At 39.0% G+C, this 20,865-nt stretch overlaps 4 protein-coding genes across 5 annotated transcripts in view; 1 reads left to right on the forward strand and 3 right to left on the reverse strand.

Annotated features, from left to right (window-relative positions):
- LOC107195009 (serine/threonine-protein phosphatase 2A 56 kDa regulatory subunit epsilon isoform) overlaps nucleotides 1–5,657 on the reverse strand; it is a 28,598-nt gene extending 22,941 nt beyond the window's left edge. The window contains exon 1 of the mRNA XM_015584757.1: nucleotides 5,353–5,657. Within this exon, the coding sequence (XP_015440243.1) occupies nucleotides 5,353–5,491 (139 nt within the window). The 5' untranslated portion in view covers nucleotides 5,492–5,657. The remainder of the gene's footprint in view (nucleotides 1–5,352) is intronic.
- Nucleotides 5,658–7,881: 2,224 nt separating this feature from the next.
- LOC107194704 (JNK1/MAPK8-associated membrane protein) lies at nucleotides 7,882–9,362 on the forward strand. 2 transcript variants are annotated; one of them, XM_015584367.1, is made up of 5 exons: nucleotides 7,882–8,462; nucleotides 8,537–8,706; nucleotides 8,771–8,847; nucleotides 8,929–9,124; nucleotides 9,211–9,362. In XM_015584367.1, the coding sequence occupies exons 1-5, from the start codon at nucleotides 7,990–7,992 to the stop codon at nucleotides 9,294–9,296; spliced, it is 1,002 nt and encodes a 333-aa protein (XP_015439853.1). In that variant the 5' UTR covers nucleotides 7,882–7,989; the 3' UTR covers nucleotides 9,297–9,362. The 2 variants fall into 2 exon arrangements, with proteins under 2 accessions (XP_015439853.1, XP_015439854.1); XM_015584368.1 differs by having other exon boundaries at nucleotides 9,206–9,285.
- A 26-nt stretch (nucleotides 9,363–9,388) lies between these two features.
- Nucleotides 9,389–13,829, reverse strand: LOC107194703 (neutral and basic amino acid transport protein rBAT). The gene is made up of 10 exons (XM_015584365.1): nucleotides 13,757–13,829; nucleotides 12,630–12,926; nucleotides 11,791–12,169; nucleotides 11,464–11,708; nucleotides 11,267–11,392; nucleotides 10,959–11,185; nucleotides 10,686–10,869; nucleotides 10,382–10,608; nucleotides 9,733–9,882; nucleotides 9,389–9,642 (listed from the first exon to the last, which is right to left on the reverse strand). Exons 2-10 carry the CDS (start codon nucleotides 12,858–12,860, stop codon nucleotides 9,567–9,569), a joined length of 1,845 nt encoding a protein of 614 aa, XP_015439851.1. The 5' UTR covers nucleotides 12,861–12,926; nucleotides 13,757–13,829; the 3' UTR covers nucleotides 9,389–9,566.
- A 2,229-nt stretch (nucleotides 13,830–16,058) lies between these two features.
- Nucleotides 16,059–20,123, reverse strand: LOC107194556 (maltase 1-like). The gene is made up of 9 exons (XM_015584197.1): nucleotides 19,958–20,123; nucleotides 18,095–18,274; nucleotides 17,856–18,013; nucleotides 17,647–17,781; nucleotides 17,366–17,565; nucleotides 17,085–17,280; nucleotides 16,545–16,999; nucleotides 16,335–16,475; nucleotides 16,059–16,254 (listed from the first exon to the last, which is right to left on the reverse strand). Exons 1-9 carry the CDS (start codon nucleotides 20,121–20,123, stop codon nucleotides 16,059–16,061), a joined length of 1,827 nt encoding a protein of 608 aa, XP_015439683.1.
- Nucleotides 20,124–20,865: the final 742 nt, after the last annotated feature.

The raw sequence follows: 20,865 nt of genomic DNA on the forward strand, positions 1-20,865 counted from the left end.
CAACGCACACTGACTCGCAGTGATTCCCCCTTTGCCACGATCGGAAACAAAAGGAACAGTAAAGAGAACTAAAATCATCTTTTCTTATTGGGCAATAGGGTGTCGCGCCGTTGGAAACGCAACCAAAGTTGTTCCAGGTTTTATCGTCGCGTGCGGTTTAGCGTGGTCGCGGACGACGATTCGTTTTGTACACAGGATGTTAAAATAAAAGTTTCATAACTTCTGGGATGCATAATACTCGCGAAATGATGAAATAAAGTCCTAATAAACGTGGATCGAATAAATTAATACTTTGAAAGTTATAAACAATTTTCTGTTTCGGTTAAAGCGAATGACTTTCGTACAGTACGGAAAGAATGGATTACTTTGTCATTTCTTCTCTTCCTGGTTACATGTTTTTTTTTTACGATTTTTTTTACTATTTTCTATACAATTTTAACGGAAAGGAGAACTTTATCAAGACTTTTTTGCATCATTTGGCGAGTGTTATTTATCACAGAAGTTATGAACCCCTTTTTTTTTGTTATCACCCTGTATATCTCTGGCTTCTTATCTGCTAACAGAGACGATTATCGCGATCGTTCGGCGGCAATGTAACACCAGACGATATACACATTCGCACGGCCAAACATCGAACATCCCGATGGAAACGAGCACTATGACCTGTGAGGGTCGTTTCAACTTTTTCCTCTATTTGCGATTCCGGATCGATCGGGGATCATCGAACCAACGCGAGCTTTCCCATTCCTCGAGGGGATTTCGGTTCTGGAATATTATTCGCGGATCGAATTTACTCAGAAACGTGACTTGTGCATTCACATTGGTGCGTCTAAACGGAAGCACAGACGTAAACTTCCTGTACAAGCCAATCTAGTCTGATTTCAATGAATTCAAATTGCCGAGGTGTGTTACCGGCGTTTACGAACCACCCTGTATACGACGATGAGGAACCGTGTCCAGCTAATTTATCCAGCCTTCGCGTCCAAAGCACCGAAAAGCTTTTAACCGAATGTGACTTTCCGCCCTGATTGAGTCCGATAAAATTAAGACGAGTTTCTGATCGGGAACACACAAAAGTTTCCCCCCCCTCGTGGCCTCGCGACGCATCATGGGACGATCAGAACTTCAAACGTACTTTGGCCGTTGGTCGCGTAGAACAAACGCGAAAACGTAGGCAGATATACCGGGGCGCGCACACCTACGTGTTTCTAAATAAGTCTTATTCGTAGGTTGGACTGCACGAGAGCCACGAAACACGTGTCCATCTGATCTTTCCGACCGATCGACGAGTTCCTCGTATTACTATCTGAATTAATTCTCTGTCTCTCTCTTTCTCTGGTTTATCAATACGGTAGGAGACTTTGGAGTGCTGCTGAATTTAACGTGAAACTTTTCTAATCACCACAACCGAATTATACCATACGCCAGGAAGACTATGGAATTTGTGCAAAGACCAGCGATCCAATTACACTAAAGACACTATTAGTTTCCTTTCCGCCGTCCTTCCACCATTTGCATCTGTAATTTAGTTTCGGTACTTGGTCTTACTCGAAAGAATTCAACCGATGTCTGAAGATGACCGTAAATACGGACCTTTTATGTCCAAACTTTAAACCTGCTGCTGCGGTCATTAGCGACCCCTCCCATTACTAGGATTTGTACCCTTGTTCCATTATCTCTTCTATTAGACCAGAACTCCGGGACATAAACGACTGACACAACCCTCTAACATCAGTGGTATATATTACCCGCTATATAGAATGGATTTTATGTATAAAAGGGATTTTCTGTAGACATATATAAATGTGAACGTAGAACAAGAATGGAAAGGAATTATATTCGGTAGGAATCGAACGTTAATGGCGGATTCTCGCAACGTTGCGCCTTCAGGACGAGAAGTAATCGGTCTACCGGTAGTCATCATCCATCTAAGCATCCACGGTTAACGTGTACAGCAATTCTGCCGCTGGATGCTGTCGTCTTTCTCAAAATCCTCTCAAGAACTGCAATCGCCTGTACGAGTTCCCCCGAGTACTACATATCTAACCGGTCCGAAACACATTTCCCTGCTTTGGCTTGCGGCACAGACACTATGCAGTACATAAATCCCGCATGAAACCCGGGCTTACCTACGTGAGCGACCCTACTCTACCCGTGTGGTATTACGACCCACCACGGCGCGTAGAGAACGTCCGTCGCGACACGTATTATTTTGAATTAATAAAAAGACAAAGCGAGCAACACGACAGGGACTGTTCGACAATTTTCCACATCCGAGCATCGGGTGTACGTAGCACGCCAATCTATTTTCACGTTCAGGTTCAAAATGTTCAGTTTTCGTTACACATTTTCACTGGTAATTTTTCACATCGGAATTTATGTAACATTTTCTTTGTATTTTTAGTCGTAGAACATGTTGCCAAACGCTCGACCAGAACATTGATCTACATCCTCTATTCTCGTAGAAACAAGATCGCGTTGATTTCAACCGTGACGAGAGACAGTTACATGATTCTTGAATTTTCAAATTGGCGCGCGATATTCAAAGTCTCCAACGGAGAATGGTGGTTCGTTGTTAGGAAATAAACTCGAGTTGTCTCCTTTCACGTTGCTCTTACCCTATATGTTACACGGAGCCGTAAAACGTGTGGCGTATCGCGTGTCGATACGTGAAAACCGTGTACACGCAACATTTCGTCGAACGGTGAACACGTGCGTATAGGTTATGTACGCAACGACGTACGAGAAAGAGACGACCGAGGGACCAACGCGTGTGGAAGTAAAGAGACAGGGGGAACAAGTGCAAGAGGAGAAGGAGAGAGACCCAGAGAGGAGACAGTGGGCAAGCGAACACAAGTGAGAGGGAAAGAGGGACTAAGGACTACTGCCGTTTTATTGGCAGAGGTGAACGACACTGCTTACTGCAAGGTGGATGCCTGTATTTCGCATAACCGCTCGTCGTTGGAACGTGCCACCAGTTTATGGGTCACTACATACTGTTTTTAAGTACCTTCACACGAAAATAGTGTAGCCTCTCTGTGGCTAGATCGGTGTGGTCTTACATCGAGTAACCAACAAACATTATTCTATCAATTTAACCCTTTCGCTGTAGAATGTTACTTGCATGACAAATTTGAATCAGAAAAAAACTTCCATTAATCCTGGATACGGCTCCTGTTTCACTGCATTTTATTCGTTCCAATGTGGAATAAATGTATCAATTTTCTTCATCTACGTATAGGTCTAAATATACATTTTCTGAACAGCGGTAGGAGCGTAAACAGCGAAAGGGTTAATATCCTTTTGGACCCCTGTCTCCTGATTTTAACAAAATAGTCTAACATAATTTGTTGCTGTTACCCGTAACTTGTGAAAGATTAATAGAACCGAGTTTTATGGAGGTTATTACAAATGCTTTTCATGTTTGTATACAAGATACATATAATAGCGTTTATTTGGAACACCCTGTACACAATAATTCAAATACGAGTATTCTTTCATTTTTCTATTTGCAAATTGTGATCTTGATAATACGTAAAGCGATTCTTTTTTATAAATCAACAGTTCGTGCTGTACAGAATATCGAACTGTAAAAGCTAATAAGCTTGTGTAGGTTATGTAAGAGCGATTTGAAGGACGAGCAACAGGGGAACGGCCTAATCAACAAGAGCGGAATCAGAATTCACAGCTAATCTGATTTTGTAGCTAACCAACATATTGTTCTATCATCGTAAAGTCGTAAAGGATTTACGAATTGACAAACAGAATCCCCGACCGAACGATATAAGTATTATGACGTAAGGTGACACGCACATGCCGCGACACAAATTTGCAAGTGACAAAATGTAGATTCCAGTTTTCTATTCGTATGAAATTACACGATATCGCGTTCATGCATTTGAATAATCATTCGCGTCGAAATTTGTTAGAAAGCTGTTGTTACGAAATCAAATTTTCTTCTGATTCTGCGATGAAGATTAATGACAACAGTTCGAAATTTCTGTCGAAGGAAAATCGGCTGAGTAACGCGAACTGACCTCCACTTTACCGCTCCTCATCGATTTTCAGAACGTACGTCAATACGAAGTACGCTCGAACATGTATTCACAGAATAAAAAGGTATTCCTTGAAATAGTTAATAAATGGAACGTCCCATCATGCCTGTTAAGATTATATTAATTATACAAAAATAAGAAACTTTCGTTTTCAATGAGAACATGCTTTTTCCCGAAAAGTTTGAGGTTAGGTTTCTGGATTAGGTAATTTCATGCATCAATGTATGAACTGAACTATCTATCATTCATGAATACGATATTACATTGACATTACCAATGCGTTTCCTTTAATATTAAATAAAAAAGTTAATAAAACATACTATGCTAAAAAGACATAATGTTTCTTTTAAATATGACGATAAGTTTATTGGTAACACTAACCATAAGTTATGCAAATATTTTATTCTACAAGAGTAATTACTGTATAATTACCTCATCATACCACTACTTAATGGTGCAATTATTATGAACTGTTGCAAGTGTATAAAAAAAGATTAAAATGCTATCTATCTTAAGAATGCATGTGTTGAAATCATTAACATACCAGCTAGTATTTTGTTTACTATTAAAATATAAATCTATTTTCTCTATATATTGTAATTGCTCAATATTAAAACAACAAATGTATTGCCAATTGTCACACAAGTTCAAGGATGTTTGCACCATAAGTTTGTCAGTAATAAACAGACAATATTGTCTATCTTGGATAAAGTATTAATGTGGCACTCATTGTTGTTAAACACATTGTATAAACATATAAAATGAAATGATATAAAAAGGAATACACAATTTACATTCTCATGTCTTAATGTCACTGAAGACAGATTTTAATAATAACAAACTATATAGCTCTGCAAATGAAACAAATTCATAGCAATTGAAAAGTTTAAGTTACATGTTTCGATATACAAAAATATAGCTGTTTTTAACAGATTCAAGAACAATAATAAATACCAATAGAGAAACACAAGTTGAACTTCTAATATTAGTTCCAAGAATACATAATAATTAGACTATAGATTTTATGCATTTATATCATATATAACATTTTGTCATAACCAACTCATTACAATGTACTATTTAACAGAGTGTAACAAAGTTTTTACTTTCTTTGAATTCTAATAGATTCTTCATTACTTGCACAAAGATCCAAAGTCTAATGATACATAATATATATCATTTTAATAGTTACTACACCCGCATCAGTGGTTAGTGTCCCCAATGACACGACCACAGGAATGTAAACGCAAGACAACCATAGGAAATGAAACAGGGTACAAGGATATCATGAACTAACCTTTAAGCTGTGCTAACTGTTGAAGTTCCACATCCTGAGAATTACGATAGCGAGACGAGCCCTGTGACTTTTTGGTCTTCTTCTTGACAGATCTCTTGGCAAAGGGATCTATCCGGTCCACAAAAGTCCCTGTCGACATGTTGCTGTTAGCAGAGGCACTGTGAGAGCTGGAGGGAAGTGGAACGCTGGCAATACGTTCGTGCCTCTGCTGCCCTTTTCCGGCGCTGGACGCGACTAAAGAGGATTCCGTCCACCCCGAGGAGGCCGCATTCCGCGTGGACGAGGATAAACTCACTGCACTCACAACGAGACAAAGCGACACTGCACGAATTTACGGGAACCGCAGCACGTGGTGCGTGTGTCTGGGACACGGTAACCTACTGTTCACACGTTCCTGAACCAGACAGGGGTGAGAACTGATGGTGGTGCGTGCATAGCACAACGATATTTTCCCATCTAACGGAAGAACGTGCCGGTCGAGGGTGTGTTGTCAACCGACGAGATCCATCGAGATCACAGGTTCGATTTGCAATACGTAAAAATAATCGCCGGCACTTGTCTCGAATCGGCCGCGAGAAAAGGGGCGCGATCGCTTGTTAGGCGTTGTCACACGCGAACGCACGCCCCGTCGTCGTACGTCGGGGTCTCCCACCTAGACTGTTCAGCACAGAGAAGCGGCCACAGTGTTTCTCTCCTCGCCGATTCTACGTGGATTATGCGTTACCTGAAACCCAGACTGGTGATTCGTTGTACCGTTCGGATCCCCTCGTTTACGAGGATTCGATTCACGGCGACGGATAATAGAACGGTTGTGTGGAGCAGGCTTACCGTGTTGTGCCTGCCTGCTTGCCTGCGTGTCGGGTACCGAGAGTTCCGATGAGAAGAAGCACCGTTACGAAATAGTTGGTAGCTTGTCTAAGAGGCGGTCTGTTGCCGTTTAAATTCTATCTTCCACAGGATTATATATTTATTGGGCCACACGCGGTTTAGCCGCACTACGTACGTGCAACGAGACGCACACACTCACTTAAACGCCGCGATGGGGGACGACACAGAGGCTCGAACAGCACTCGGCCGCCATCAGCTGCTCGAATCGACGAGCTTCTTTCATTTTTGCCGGAACGACCGACGGACCCCGTTAGGCGTCAAGCCCCGACGAGATTTCCTCCAGCATCGTACGTTTTATCGCGAGCTCACCCACGGCCCACTACAATTTCGGCATCCAGCGCACGTAAAATTTCAATGGAAAAAGAAAAAGAACCAGCTCCCTCGTACCGTCGCCCTCTTCACTTATTGAAAACCCGTCAAGAGGTGCCTTGTGTGCCTGAAAATAGTAATGTGCGCTCGGCAATCGTCGGTCGGAGATTCCCGATCGAACACGAGCCCGCACGAGCATCCTAGATCGCGCCACTTTACGAATCTTTAACGTCCGCTGTCCCAACGACCCTTTTTTCTACTTCAAATTTATATCCATTCTACACAACTTACCTTTTCATTTAAATTACTATTTAATTAATTCTGTTATTAATATTATTCAAAAGTAATGGCTAAAAATCACAAGTTAATTGTGTATTTTTAACATCTGATTGATACTGTTAGGTGCTGTCCACATTAATTTAATATCCCTGCTGGTATGAACGCCCTTTAAAAGAGGTAGATGTCCTACACTGTTGGTCAAAATACAGTAGGTTCTTTATAGCAGCTCAGTTTGTCCTATACGTTAACAATTCGTTACTGTCCCCTCCATTGATTTTTATCTTTCGTTTGGCCAATAGAGAGAGTGAGAAAATACAGTATTGCCTCTGAGTGTATTGAGCTCAGAAACTTAATCCCTACTACGATGCAAGGTCGGTTAATAGATTTATGGACGATTCTGCTACCGAGATTGGTATATGACATTAGATTAGTGTTTGAAATATCTGGAATAGATTTTGTACATTAACAATATAATTGTCACCACCATTGTGGTATTTTCAATTAATGTTCAATTCTTCTTTTATACAATACATTGAAAGTGGTCGAAATTATTCCTGATGCCATCTATGGCAAAACTGTCAAGCTATAAACCAATTAGTATCATTCTTTTGATTCCAGATAACACTATACATATATCTCTTTCTTTTATTCGTCTATAAAAGTGAACAGTCCTATCCCGTCACCTGGGATCAAAAGGGTGGTACTGATTAGCTAGTGGCTTGGAAGTTTTAACGTAAATGGCGCTACGAGATGATTTTTGTGGGGAGCAGTGTTACCATTTCCCCTAGCGAGCGGAGCGGGGGTCACATGACGTGGAGTGGGGAGAGCGACGAGGAGCCTCAGAGAACGTTATTATACGTGTATGACAAACAAAAGGACAGACCAGGTACAACGCCAATTGCGATCTGAGCTACACTCACTCTCACGTCACGTGACACCCGCTCCGCTCGCTAGGGGAAATGGTAACACTGCTCCTCACATTTTGCCTATTACCGCAACTATTACCATTATTCTTCTTGTTTTGCCCCTAAGTATCTTCTGTATATTGTTGACGTTTGGAGCAATGTGTGTTTCTGACAGCACAATTGAATGCAGTTGAATGACAAGCATAAGGATATGTGAAATATTTATGTTTATTTTGCTGATCTTACCGAAGTCTTCATGTGTTCAATATCAAAAGCAAACGGTCTAAATTTGTTTCCACGATGTCCTGGCCTATATTGTGGAAGAGAGTTATTAGCCGATGGAAATTGGACCGATTGTGGTGCTTGTCCTAGAGGGTTCAGGGCAAATGCATCTTCAATGTGTGTCCCTTGCGAAGATGAGCCCATGTTTTATGATTGGTTGTATCTTGGATTTATGGCATTATTAGCCTTAGTGTTACATTGGTTTTGCATTGACATGGTATCAATGCGTCGAAATATACCTAAAGAAGTGATCGCATTACATTTATCTGCTTTATTTGAAGTAGTTGCTGCATCTCTAATTACTTTGCAATTGACCGAACCTATAGGCAGCTTCAGAATTACATCTTGTAGGGCCACAAAACTTTCAGACTGGTACACATTATTGCACAATCCTAGTCCAAATTATGAGGAGTCACTGCATTGTACGCAAGAAGCTGTTTATCCCTTGTTAGTATTTAAATAATCATGAAATTATTAAATAGTTCTCTATCATAAATATTGATTAATCGTGTAACTGTTAGGTACACTATGGTCTTCATTTTTTATGCTTTGGGAACAGCTATTATGTTGTTGATAAGGCCATTAATAGCAAAGAAATTTTTACCAAAGCCAGGAAAATTTTCGATTTATGCTGCTCTTTACTTCTATCCAATTTTGGCATTGCTACACGCAGTTGGGGGAGGCTTAATATGTGAGTAAAACAGATTGCACACTGGGCAAATAATGCATCTTAAGCATTTCTAATTTGTTTACAGACTATTCATTTCCATACATAACAATAACATTATCAGTTTTGTCCAATGCAGCACATTTTGCGTTTAAAATAAATCAGGTATAGTCCTTGTGATATTTCATTTATATGGATACATACAAGTAATAAGTTCTACTTATTACATACTTTTTTAATTTTCAGACAACGAAATCGTTATTATTGAGTTCTGTATCAGATTTGAAAAATATAATAGTTATTCTGGGTCATTGGCTCTTACATGGATATGGAGTAGTAGCTGTGGCAACTCTATGTGGTCTCAGCATTCGTCCAGCAATGCTTGCCCTGGTTCCTGTACCTGCGTTATTTTATATTCTTACAGCTAGGTTTACGGATCCACGTAAATTACATATCGAATAAACATTATTTCCAAAAATTGAGTATTAACGTAATTTTAATCAACTGAAAACTGTATCCTTAGAACAGTGGTGTGCAAAGTTGGCTACCGGGAGCTGAAACTTGTTCCCACTACCGGCCGCCGTTACTGTGGAGTAGCAGAGACAAGAGACTGACCTTCTTTATCTCTATGAAGGCATATTGCGCGAAAGAACGATTGAATGGGGAACCAGGCGCGTGAGGGGCACCTACGTTGTGCAGCGCTGCCTTAGAACGTAATGATGGGTTAGTCACAATACTATATATTTTTGCCATATCGCATTTAATTACACACACTTGCCATTTGCGAAGAGAATACATAATTAGGCTTAATAAATGTCATTACTTGAGAACAATAAGAGATTATATACTTGGTAAATGCAGCGTATCATCACGTTATGATTAATTTAATTCTTTGGCACAAACGTTAAAACAACGGTGCTCTTAGCGGATATAGGAACCTTCTTAGAGGGCAACTTCGTTCTGTAATGAAAGAGAAATATTTTTTTAAATTAATCGTTTCAAATTGTTCCGAAAATCAAACGAAAACAATGTTTTTATAAAGTCATTTACCTTATTGTTTCGCCTTCCTGTACATAATTAGGACTGTATGCTATCACACTAACTTCGTCCGAAATTTGTGGTATTGTGGACAAGTCCTCTACAGTGGATTCTTCTGATGTTTGATATGCTACTAAGTAGCCAGGATTACCACTCTTCAACCTAAATAATTAATTACAATTTTAATATTAATCTAGTAATTCGAAACTTAATAAAAGAGAATCAGTTCGACCAATATCTTAGATTAGTACACACATATATTTGGTTAGTCAAAATAATGATTAGTTACTTCTACAGAAAGTACATTTCATGCAGTATGTTAGTAAGTTAGAACTCACCAGCTCCTGACGTTGTATAGAAGCAAGCGTGAAACAAGGTAAATTAATCTTAGTAAATTACACAGTACATTTTTATAAGATGTGTGTTACTTGAGGTCTAAGTATAATATCAAACATTGACAGAGACAATTTATAGCAATTTAGACCTAATTCGATGTAACTTCCTTTAATACAAATGAATAAGTTCAATTAGTTAATTCTACTTTTTAACAAAATTCAATGTTATCTACAGGAATTCATGTTATTTTCTGTTACTAAGTTATAAAAGAAGTTTAGTGCCAGTTACAAACGTTTGAATGTTAACAGTGACTTTACAACATTACCTTGTGTATACAAATACACTTCCATTAACAGTCCTAAGCATTGTTTCCCCATAAAGGAATGTTACACTCTCGCGTGCTTTGGACAAAGTTGCAAATGAATCTTTTGCCATTAAAGTATCATTTAATGTGATGATTGGAGTACCAGGCAAAAGTAAGGTCATAAGTACCAAACTGTCTGCTATATCTGCAGGCATTCTTTGCCTCAGAGTACTCTTTTTACCATTGAGCTGAAATGTACATGTATATATAATTATAGACTAGTATAACAATTGGGGACTTACTGATAAATACTACAAGAACTTACATCCCAAGCAGGCCATGAAGTGAAATTGAGCCACTGTGAGATACCTCTGCGTAAAGTTGTCGCATTTATGCTGCTATTAGCAGTAGTGAAGAACTGAGAACTTTGTGGGATATCAATCAGTCTTTTCTTCTCATTGTAAACTTGTAAAATATCAGTTCCAATGTCATCTTGGAGGGCAAACAATCTGGAAAAATATTGTAATTTAGCAATTTATTTTAAGATATAGGTACATAATATATGCATACACTTTTAGTGCCATGAAAAAGAACTCACCCTTTATTGTCTGTTTCATTGTAAACTTTTTCTTGCCATTTTGACAAGACTGCAGCATTCTCTGTACGATCTCTCGTATAAGCATGTACTAATGAATCATAATTATCTGCTTCGGTTGGAATGGTACTTCTAAATTCATCACGAAGTTCTGGATCCTCGGTTAAGTATTGAGTGTTGGCTAAACGAAAACCATTGATTCCTAATTTCAACCAGTGACTTAGAACATCCTACAGTACAAATCACGTATTAATTACTGACATATGAAATCTGTAAGTGTAAACGTTAAATAGCAGGGAAAATCAGCTTACAGCAAATTCAGTAACTACAGATGGGTTATTGTAATTCAATTCGGGTTGACTTTTATTAAACTGATGAAGGTAATACTGTCCCCTCTGTTCATTCCATTCCCACGCAGAGCCTCCAAATACACTCAACTGAAAGAAAAATGCATTATAAAAACTTATAATTAATACACAAATTGTGATACAAAAAAAATATAACTAACCCAATTATTAGGTGGATTACGTCTACCATCAGATGCTGTTTTTCCGTCTGCCCAAACATAGTAAGATGTGAATGGATCTTCCTTTTCAACAGAACGTTTAAACCATGGGTGTTCAGTTGACGTATGAGTTGGATCTAATTCCAAAATAATATGCTGATCTCTATCTTTTGCTGCTTTCACAAGAGCCTCTAAATCGCTAATAGTTCCGAATTTTGGATTAGTATCTTTAAAGTCTTCTGTTCCATCTGTAATTCGGTATAGAATGCATCAATTTCTATTGCTATTTAAACAGAAGGAAATGTATGTAACAAGTTCATGGGGACATACCTATCGCATTTCCTTTAACCACTGATGCAAGAGAAATTGCACCTATATTTTGTCCTTGTAAAGTATCCAACAGAGCCTCCACACCTTTTAAATTGTGACTGCTCGTCTCAGCTGGATCTAACTGTACAATTGGACTTTTCTCCCACCATTCTTTCGGTTTGGGTGCTGAGCATTTCGGAGCCATCACTACAATAGCTATGGCACCCGCCAACATAGCAGCCCAAAGTAACCAAAAAGTGATGAATAAAAACCATCTCAATCGAACCCAAAATGGATCATTAGCAAATTTCATCAACTCTTCCTTGCCCATTCCAGAAAGAGCTTGCTTAACTGCCTTCATATCAATCTTGGCATCTCCGTTTTCAGAAATATATTTCACCTATTTAAACGAACATATCAATACAGGGAAAAGCAACATATTTAATACATATTCCGATTTAATCATTTAACGAATCATGGTTATTCCCCTGACGTCGAAGCCTAACCCACGCCCGACATTTTCCCCTTGTTTCGGAGCTGATGCAACAAGAAGAAGCTGTTGCTTCTGAACACTCTAGTGTTTGTTTCGCTATACAATAATTTTAATACGCTTACAATGATTTAAGACAAAAAGCTGTAAAGTTATTCGAAAGTGAACGATTTGTCCCGAAACAATTGACCCATGGAATGGAGCAAAGTATCTACGAAACAAAATAAATTTGCCATGCTACACGGAATTAAATGTAAGGTAAAGTCATAGAAGTATTGTTAATTATGCCCGAAAACAATGTAGCATCTTAACGATATTATGAAGATTAGGTGTGTTACCCACGAAAAAGGTGCACATTTATAAAACCTACCTCGGACCCCTCTTTCGTGGGAGAAACTTTGTTCTCATTTTTGAGCATCGTCTCATGGGCCCCATCGTCGACATCATTTTCAATGTTTGATTTCCCCATGGTAGTATTTTCGGTTGATTCGGTCTTGTTCACAACCTCCTCCGGAAGCGCCTTGTACGTGGCAACAACTGCCGTTTCTTTCGCGACACCGTTTGCCTCGCCGCTATCTAAATCCAACCTCCCACTCTCCATTGCGATCGCCGAACGGATTCCAAGGACACGATTAAAACGATCTTACGGGACGGGGATGCTTGAAATCTGTGGCACGAAAGATACTTTCTCTTTAACTGAACAACCCCCGAACCACCGTTCCTCAACGTTCCAGGGCTAAGAATGACTGGGCAAACGCGTTTTACCCCTCCGAGATGGTTTGGTTGTGTTCCCTCGGTCCCCTTTTTGTTCCTGGACCTATTTACTTTTACCACTACAAGCGCATGGCACGAGAGAAATCAGGGCCGACCCTTGTCCCTGAAAGGTTCTGTGGATTTGGAACTTGACAAGATAACACCCAGAACTATTGGTCATTCTAAAAACTTAGTTAGTGCCCATGGGACTAACCAACACATTTTGTAGATACTTTGTTGAAAAGAGGGTAGCTACTGTAAAGTACTTACCAGTTACATTAATTTTTATATTTATACAGGTTGTCTAACAATTTTAATGAATATACAATTTGGGTTGAAGGAGTTTTATATCCAGTAGGGATATTGTTGCAGTTTCCAGAATGAAGGAATGTTATTACAATAAATGAGTAGAACGTTAATAGATTGTCGTTGGAAATAGTTTTGGTCGGGGTTCCTTGTCAACGTAGCCCAGAACTGATGGTGCTCTGATTTTGATTGAATCGATTTAATGGAACGAATGGAACACTTTGTTCCAGCCAGGCACCAACCACAGCGCAAATGCTTTTCTTAGGCAATTGAGAGCATCATTTACATTACAGCTATTAACAATTATCGCCCATTTCAACGTAACAATTGAAAAATATTAATTTTAATTGTTAAATATGTGTTGATTGTTTAGGGTACCTCGTAAATTTTTGTAAAACTGATATGGGCGTGACTCGGGTAAAATTTGATTATACGAACCTTAATTTCCAAGATAAGTAGATTTGCGAGATATTAATCAATCGATGTACTTGAAATATTGTAATCAGAAGTTCATTGGCCCGAGGTTCAGCGTAATTAAATATCAATTGAAATTAATTTAAGACACCAAATTAATCAAAGACACCAATTCGCAATATTGCACACTTTGCATACGAAACAATAAAGACGCACCTGACGTCAAAAATTGCAAGTTTATCGATCGAAAATTTCATGCATCCCGCGTATTTTTAAAACTAATCTACATAATATATTATAAGAGACATTTCATTCCACACATTTTATTTATTTTACAGATTTTACTACGTACAGATTTACTACGTATTTTTACATAATCTGCATATCATACAAGCGTATCTATAAATTTTGATTTGGTTTGATTGGCTAACGCAAGCAGAGAACCAAACGCTTATCTTCTATCTTGCTGATAACACAGAAATGTATATTATCGTTCTGGACAAGTACAGTTTTTATTCGTATACTTATTTGGTAACATTACCTTAGAAACACAATGTAAACACGACCTATTACACGTTGTTCGTACACTTGGAACACTCACTGAAACAACGTAACATAAATAAATGTAGTCATGCGATGCAGAATCGGTACATAAAAATTGATCAATACTTATGATCGATTATGCTCGGATACTTACTGTACTTGTTGCATTTAAGATCATTCCTTTTTTCGAGGTAGTGCATGTTTGCGGCAAGAAACAGCAATAAGATGCAATTGATCCAATAAGTACTATTATTAACATAGCCCATAAAAACCAAAATACGAATAGACGAACGTTCATCCAAGCTGGATCAACGGTATAATATTTAAAATTATCATTCAACGATTCTGAAAACAAATTCGTTCATATTTATAACAATTCGATTCTTCCGGATTTATCATGTTCAAGGATTTTGTCCTTTATCCCGTTTTCGATTCATATCTTTCGTTTCTGTTTGTAAATTTCCGATACACGATTGTATCGATACGCATCGATATGCATCGATGCGCGGCATTCTCCGATAAGAAGTCTAAATAGAACACTGTGATTGGTCGAATTCAAACCCGATATTCGTTGGGTGATAAGTTGACGCATCTTTAACTACGCGCGCATTTTTTCGCGGTTTCTGGATAGTGTCGGTGTCACAACAAACCTGCATCCTTTTCCCTCTGTTTGGACCCGTTGATCCTGATTACGTCGTAGATCGATTTACTGCAAAGTAAGTGAGTAGTCTCTTTGGATTCCATTGTTTTTCATGCTTCCTTTCGTCTGGCGGTCGTTCTTCGCTATCGGACCGGCTGACTAACGGTTCCCTTGAATCACCGATTTTTCCATTACGCGATCGTTCACTTGTCGATACGCCAAGGGGGGATATGCACATATACCTACTTGTGTTTGCTAAAGACGAACCGATTCAGGCCGGTCGTTGTCGATCGGTGTCACGAAACCAACAATGAAGGCGAACGCGTACGTACCAGATAAATATAGACATTAATAGATACTGATTGAAACAACAAAATTACTTTCGCTACCCTTATTGTTATTCCTCAGTCACTCTTATCTCGGCGAGAGATACGTTAGACGCGATTCAACGCAGTATTTACGTCTCTTCAAATTCGTTGTCGCTTCAGTTGCAATACTTCCAGCACAGAACAGAGATAATTTTATTGCACGACGTTTCAAATGTACCATAAAACACTAGTGGTAATTATAAATATTCTCGAAAGTACTCAATCGTATTTAATACTTATTCGATATTTCACAATAATTATGCAACCGGTCAATCGTATTTTCAACGTTTTTACCTCGTTTACATTTCTAATAATCGGCGATAGACTCTTATCTGTGCTACGTTCGTATAACTATACCGAGCGAAATACAGTGACTGTCCAAGATTTTAGTGTGCATGCAACTGGCTTTTAAATGATACGTGCCAACAACCCAGGTCACATTACAATACAGTTTTAAGAGTCATTTCACACATTCGCTACTTTGTGAACATACTTGGATGGTAGGAGTATTTGTGGTGTCATTAATATAAATTATGGCGACTATATAGAATCAAAAGGTGAACACCTGAGGCCAATGTCTTGCCGGACGGAAATAGACTTATTAATTTTAGAACAATGTGGGCACATGTGTTACACATGTCGGATAAAGTCCACACAGTCTTGTCCTTTGTATACAGTTACCAGGCTTTTAATGATAGAATACTTCGTTTAGTATAATTAGTTTGATTTGTATACAACTAGAACTTATTATATATTCGATAAACTATAAAAATACTTAATTTGTTAACAACAGTATCACGGTAAATGTACTTATTATTAATTTTAACACTGCCATGGAATTAGCAGCAGAGTTCTTTCCTGAGTCTGTTGTAGTTGTTGTACTACTTGTGGTTGCTTCTTGTTTTTCCTCCGCTTTTAATACATATGCAGCATTGGCACTGAGTATTAATTTTTTTGCAGAAACAGGTTTCCTAGACATAGGACTTAAGTGTTACTTATAAATTTTCTTAAGTTGAAGGAATAATATTTCAAACCTAGACTTTTCACTTACATAGGCTGAACAGCATTACTAGAAGCAACAACAATCTCTATGGAATCCTCTAAATTTGGATACAAAGATGTTAGATTAACTATTTCTTGACGTAGTTCCAGGTTGACAACAACAATGTACATAGAATAGCCTTTCAGAAATCTGGAAGAGAAATGAAGTTATCTAATTATTGAGTATCTACGTTGAATATCTGATTCATTACATACACACCTGTTGAGAATAAATACACGATCGTTATTTAAAGTTTGAAACTCATACTCTCCATGGGTGAACACTGCATTTTTTCTAAGACTGGAAAGTAACTTATAAGTGTTCAAGTTACTCTGTTTATCACGTTGTTGGGATTCCACGTTACTATCTACATAATCCGGATGAATGGGAAGATATGTTTTTTTGCTTGTTGAAAATCCTGCAGATGTGTTGGAGTTCCACTGCATTGGTGTTCTCGCAGGATCTCTAGAGTATATCTCGTACGTTTTACTTGTTCTTGATGTACCCATAGGATCTATTGTCTCGTTCCACAATATTTTCCTATCTAGCATTGCAATCTCTTCTCCATAATAAGTGTACGCTTGACCAGGCAATAATAAACTGAGCATATGAAGACCATCAACACGATTCAGTCCAATTCTTGAAGCTGCTCTTGAATTGTCATGATTAGAAAGCTGAAATTATAGAAAGAGTCTGTGTCTATCTTGCCCAGATTAGGTGCAAAGAAGCAGAAATATATATTGTTTTACACGTCCTTACCACCCAGTTTGTGCTTGTATCATTGGGAATCGTGTTAATCCAACCTTGCAGGACTTTTTTAATGTGTTCAGCAGTACTAGTGTTCTGGATAGAGGTGATAAAACGGAAATTAAACGGGGGAATTCCCTCATTGGTAGTATTACCATATAATTTCACCAGTGTTTCATCAGAATCATAAGATTCTACAATCAGTAATCTGCAAACGAACAATTACACTTGCTTACTAGTAGCAGTGACAGAGTGTATGTATTTACTAATAAAATTAAGATTATAGTACGTACTTTGAAGTAGTACTATTTGCTTTCACCCAATCATTGATATAGGAGCGAAATCTATACACAAGATCTGTATTTTCAGGCAGTTCACTGGTGTAAGTTCCGGCAACAGATTCGTCTCTTAGCTCCTTATCCTCGAACAGGTACGATACAGAATTGATACGGAAACCATCAACACCCCTGTTCAACCAGAAGTTGAACACACCCTGTGACATTGAAAGCACATTAGTCTCCAATTGAATTACAAAATCCAGTATTATCGTAATGCAGATATATGTATATTATACCATTAATTCTTGCAAGACAAATTCATTTCGTAAATTCAGGTCAGGTTGGGATTTGTGAAATTTATGGTAATACCACTGTCGCCTTGTAACGTGCCATGTCCACGCGGATCCCGGCTGATCGCTATAGGTGCTAATCTGAATAAAAAAAATAACGTATGTGTGTCCACGTCTTACGAAATTATTTTCACGAATGTAAAACACAATCGTACCCAATTATTCGGCGGTACATTCTTCCTCCTCTCGTTGAGTGATCCATCCGACCAGACATAATAGTCGGTGTACGGATAAATCTTCCGTGCAGACTTCGCGAACCAATCGTGCTGGTCGCTCGAATGGTTCGGTACTATGTCCAAAACAACCTTTAGATCTGAAAACACATTAAATATATACGTTATTTAGTGTACAATTTTCTTTTTACGTCAAATTCACGTTTACCGTTGAAACTCACCGCGTGCATGTGCTTCGTTTATCAGTTCATCGAAGTCTTTGAGACTACCGAAAACAGGATTTATGTCGGTATAATTGGAAATATCGTATCCAGAGTCAATTAGAGGCGACGGGTAAATAGGGTTCACCCAGATAGTGTCCACACCAAGATCTTTCACGTAATCGAGACGACTGATGATACCTGTGCAGGAAAAAAATGCATTCGTTTCAGGGAGGACCTTACAAAATTGTAATTTTTAACATTCTCGATAATATCGGTGTTTTAATCAAAAGGGTTCTCGGTCTACGTGCATTTCGTCCATTTTTAAATGTACAGGATGTCCCAGTATTGATAGTACAATCGGGGAGGGGGTGATTCTATATGAGAAAATAAGTCGAAAATATGGAATACATTTTTTTCATTCGAAGCTTTGTTTTCGAGAAAATCGACTTCGAAAATTAATCTGAAACGCGTGCATTGGTCTATAGCATTAAGTAAAAACGGAATGCAATGGACAGACACGCTAGCCAATCCTATTCAAATGCACGTTTATCCAGCAGATTTTCAAATGCGATTATTTCGAAAACAAAGCCTCCAGTGAAAAAAAATTATTCTATATTTTCGATTTATCGTCTCATGTAGAATCAACCCCTCCCCGTTTGTACCATCAATACTGGGATACCCTGTATAGATGTGATTGTCGATCGAGCTCCGTGGGTAATTAATTCGCATCCGAATCGATCGAACTCAATCGTCAATTCTCCACTGGGGCCCAAGATTCCCGTCGATAATGTATCGATGCTCCACTTCGTTTTCAGTGACACATAGAGGAATGCTGAAGTAACTTCGGCTGGTATCTTGACCAACGAACGATAAGCGAGCCCGACACGGCAATCACAGTTTCCACGCGCGGCGTTACAAATACCCTGTCGATATTATACAGACAAGTTCATCATGATTCAGTGATAGTCGTTTAAACTCTGCCCTCTCCGAGAGTTATACAATCATTCGTATTATCAAAGACCTCAGTGTCACCGAGATCATCCGTCTCGTTTGTTAACGTTCTGATTGTAGACCGTCGACTCGCACTGTCTGGCTGAGATTTCAATTATAGAGGGGTAATTCTTCATTCAGAATGCAATTATATTACAGTAAATCATCGATGAGTGTTCGAAGGTTCTTCATCACTGAGTATTAACCTTTAAGTACCGAGGCGTGGGTGTGCTCACAAATTCTTTATAGTATTTCAACCGTATCGTCAGTGCTACGACCAGTCAGATTGTCTACTAGTTAGATGAACCATGAATACGTTTGCTCGACTGAGTCAGCACACGTCAACACTCTGCTCACAAAGTCAGCGTTTCTCGGTGTTTCATCGCTGAAAACGTTCTTCTATCTCACTCAAAGTGTACATACAGGGTGTAACAAAAATGTTGGAGGACCCGGGAATTGGAGACTCGTGAGGTGATTTGGAAAAAGTTTTTCCTCAGGAAAAATGTTATCTGAGGCTTTGTTAACGAGATATTAACGAAAAACCCTGACCAATCAGAGGGCGAGTCTGCCAGCCGAGTTCCCGCGGTAACTGATCGCGGGGTTCCCGCGGTAACTGATCACCGAGTTCTCGCGTTCTGATTGATCGGGGTTTTTCGTTAATATCTCGTTAACAAAGCCTCGGATGATATTTTTGCTAAGGAAAAACTTGTTCCATATCACCTCACGAGTCTCCCACTTCCGGGTCCTCCAACATTTTTGTTACACCCTGTATATACCACCAGTCTGGTGGTCGTTTAGGGACCAATTAAAACCCTCTGAACAATTCTGTAACCCTCGCGGCGATCGACACACACCTGTGGATTCACGGTTATACACACTACACAAACCTACCCTTCAAGTCACCCTCGCCGTTACCGTCGCTGTCCTGGAATCCTCTCGGCCAGATTTGATAAACCAGCGCTGTCTCCCACCATTCCTTCTCGACCAGTTTCCCGCACTTTGCACAGGTGATCAAAAGTCCCAAAGCGAGAATCAGACGTCCGTGAAACGGAGCCATTACGGCGACGACGCAAGCGAAACTTCGCGTTTCACCGACGATTTCGTCCTATTATATATATTTTCGCCGGTGGACAACTGTTATCGCGATTTTATCTTCACCGCCTATCGACGATGACTCCTTGCTCGGTGTGTTGTCCTTATCGCTTCTTTTCTATTCCTTGTTCCCCTGGAATCGCCGAAACCACGCCATTGTTTACGCTCCGAATGTGAACAGAGAAAATGTCACTGTGATCCCATTTTTCGTCGCGGAAACACGGGTTGGTCTACTTACTACTTTTATCACCTCGAGAAACGTTCATGGTACATTTATACGATTAGTCTGAGATCTTTTGCTCACCGTCGACATTGGCGTAACTAGACCGCTAGTACCATTATTGCATTCGGCCCTGCAATTGGTGTTACAGGATTATTAGTTACAGTAGAATATTAAAATTAGAGAGCTTAATTCTAATACAATTTTACTTAACACTTTCACGTAATGAGAATAGTATTGTATTTTTTTGTATTTAGGTGCATTGCGTATTGCATTTCGGCACAAGTATTTATTTTTTATAACGGAAGATTTTAGTAACTAATGGAAGTTACTAATAGTTACGCCAATGACCATCGAGATATCCGATCGCGGTTTTAACCCTCTTTGACCTCCCTGGGTCTTTATTCCACAAGCGAAATTTTATTCTCAAATATCTCGAGAATAAAGAGATTGTTAATAAAAAAAATCTTTTAATATTCAACTTTAA

The sequence above is a fragment of the Dufourea novaeangliae genome, unplaced genomic scaffold, assembly GCF_001272555.1.
Source record: "Dufourea novaeangliae isolate 0120121106 unplaced genomic scaffold, ASM127255v1 scaffold8, whole genome shotgun sequence".
NCBI classification, from domain to species: Eukaryota; Metazoa; Arthropoda; class Insecta; order Hymenoptera; family Halictidae; genus Dufourea; species Dufourea novaeangliae.

What these genes read in the sequence shown, in the direction of transcription:
- LOC107194704 (XM_015584367.1), top strand. Translation starts at nt 7,990, where the DNA reads ATGTGTTCAATATCAAAAGCAAACGGTCTAAATTTGTTTCCACGATGT. An exon ending in AGTTGGGGGAGGCTTAATAT is followed by an intron (nt 8,707 to 8,770) that starts GTGAGTAAAACA and finishes ATTTGTTTACAG; the next exon opens with ACTATTCATTTCCATACATA. An exon ending in AGCTAGGTTTACGGATCCAC is followed by an intron (nt 9,125 to 9,210) that starts GTAAATTACATA and finishes TCCTTAGAACAG; the next exon opens with TGGTGTGCAAAGTTGGCTAC.
- LOC107194703 (XM_015584365.1), bottom strand. Translation starts at nt 12,860, where the DNA reads ATGGAGAGTGGGAGGTTGGATTTAGATAGCGGCGAGGCAAACGGTGTC. An exon ending in GTAATCCACCTAATAATTGG is followed by an intron (nt 11,393 to 11,463) that starts GTTAGTTATATT and finishes TTTTTCTTTCAG; the next exon opens with TTGAGTGTATTTGGAGGCTC. An exon ending in AATGAAACAGACAATAAAGG is followed by an intron (nt 10,870 to 10,958) that starts GTGAGTTCTTTT and finishes ATATTTTTCCAG; the next exon opens with ATTGTTTGCCCTCCAAGATG.
- LOC107194556 (XM_015584197.1), bottom strand. Translation starts at nt 20,123, where the DNA reads ATGGCTCCGTTTCACGGACGTCTGATTCTCGCTTTGGGACTTTTGATC. An exon ending in TTGTCTTGCAAGAATTAATG is followed by an intron (nt 17,566 to 17,646) that starts GTATAATATACA and finishes TCAATGTCACAG; the next exon opens with GGTGTGTTCAACTTCTGGTT. An exon ending in CGTGTATTTATTCTCAACAG is followed by an intron (nt 16,476 to 16,544) that starts GTGTGTATGTAA and finishes TTTCTCTTCCAG; the next exon opens with ATTTCTGAAAGGCTATTCTA.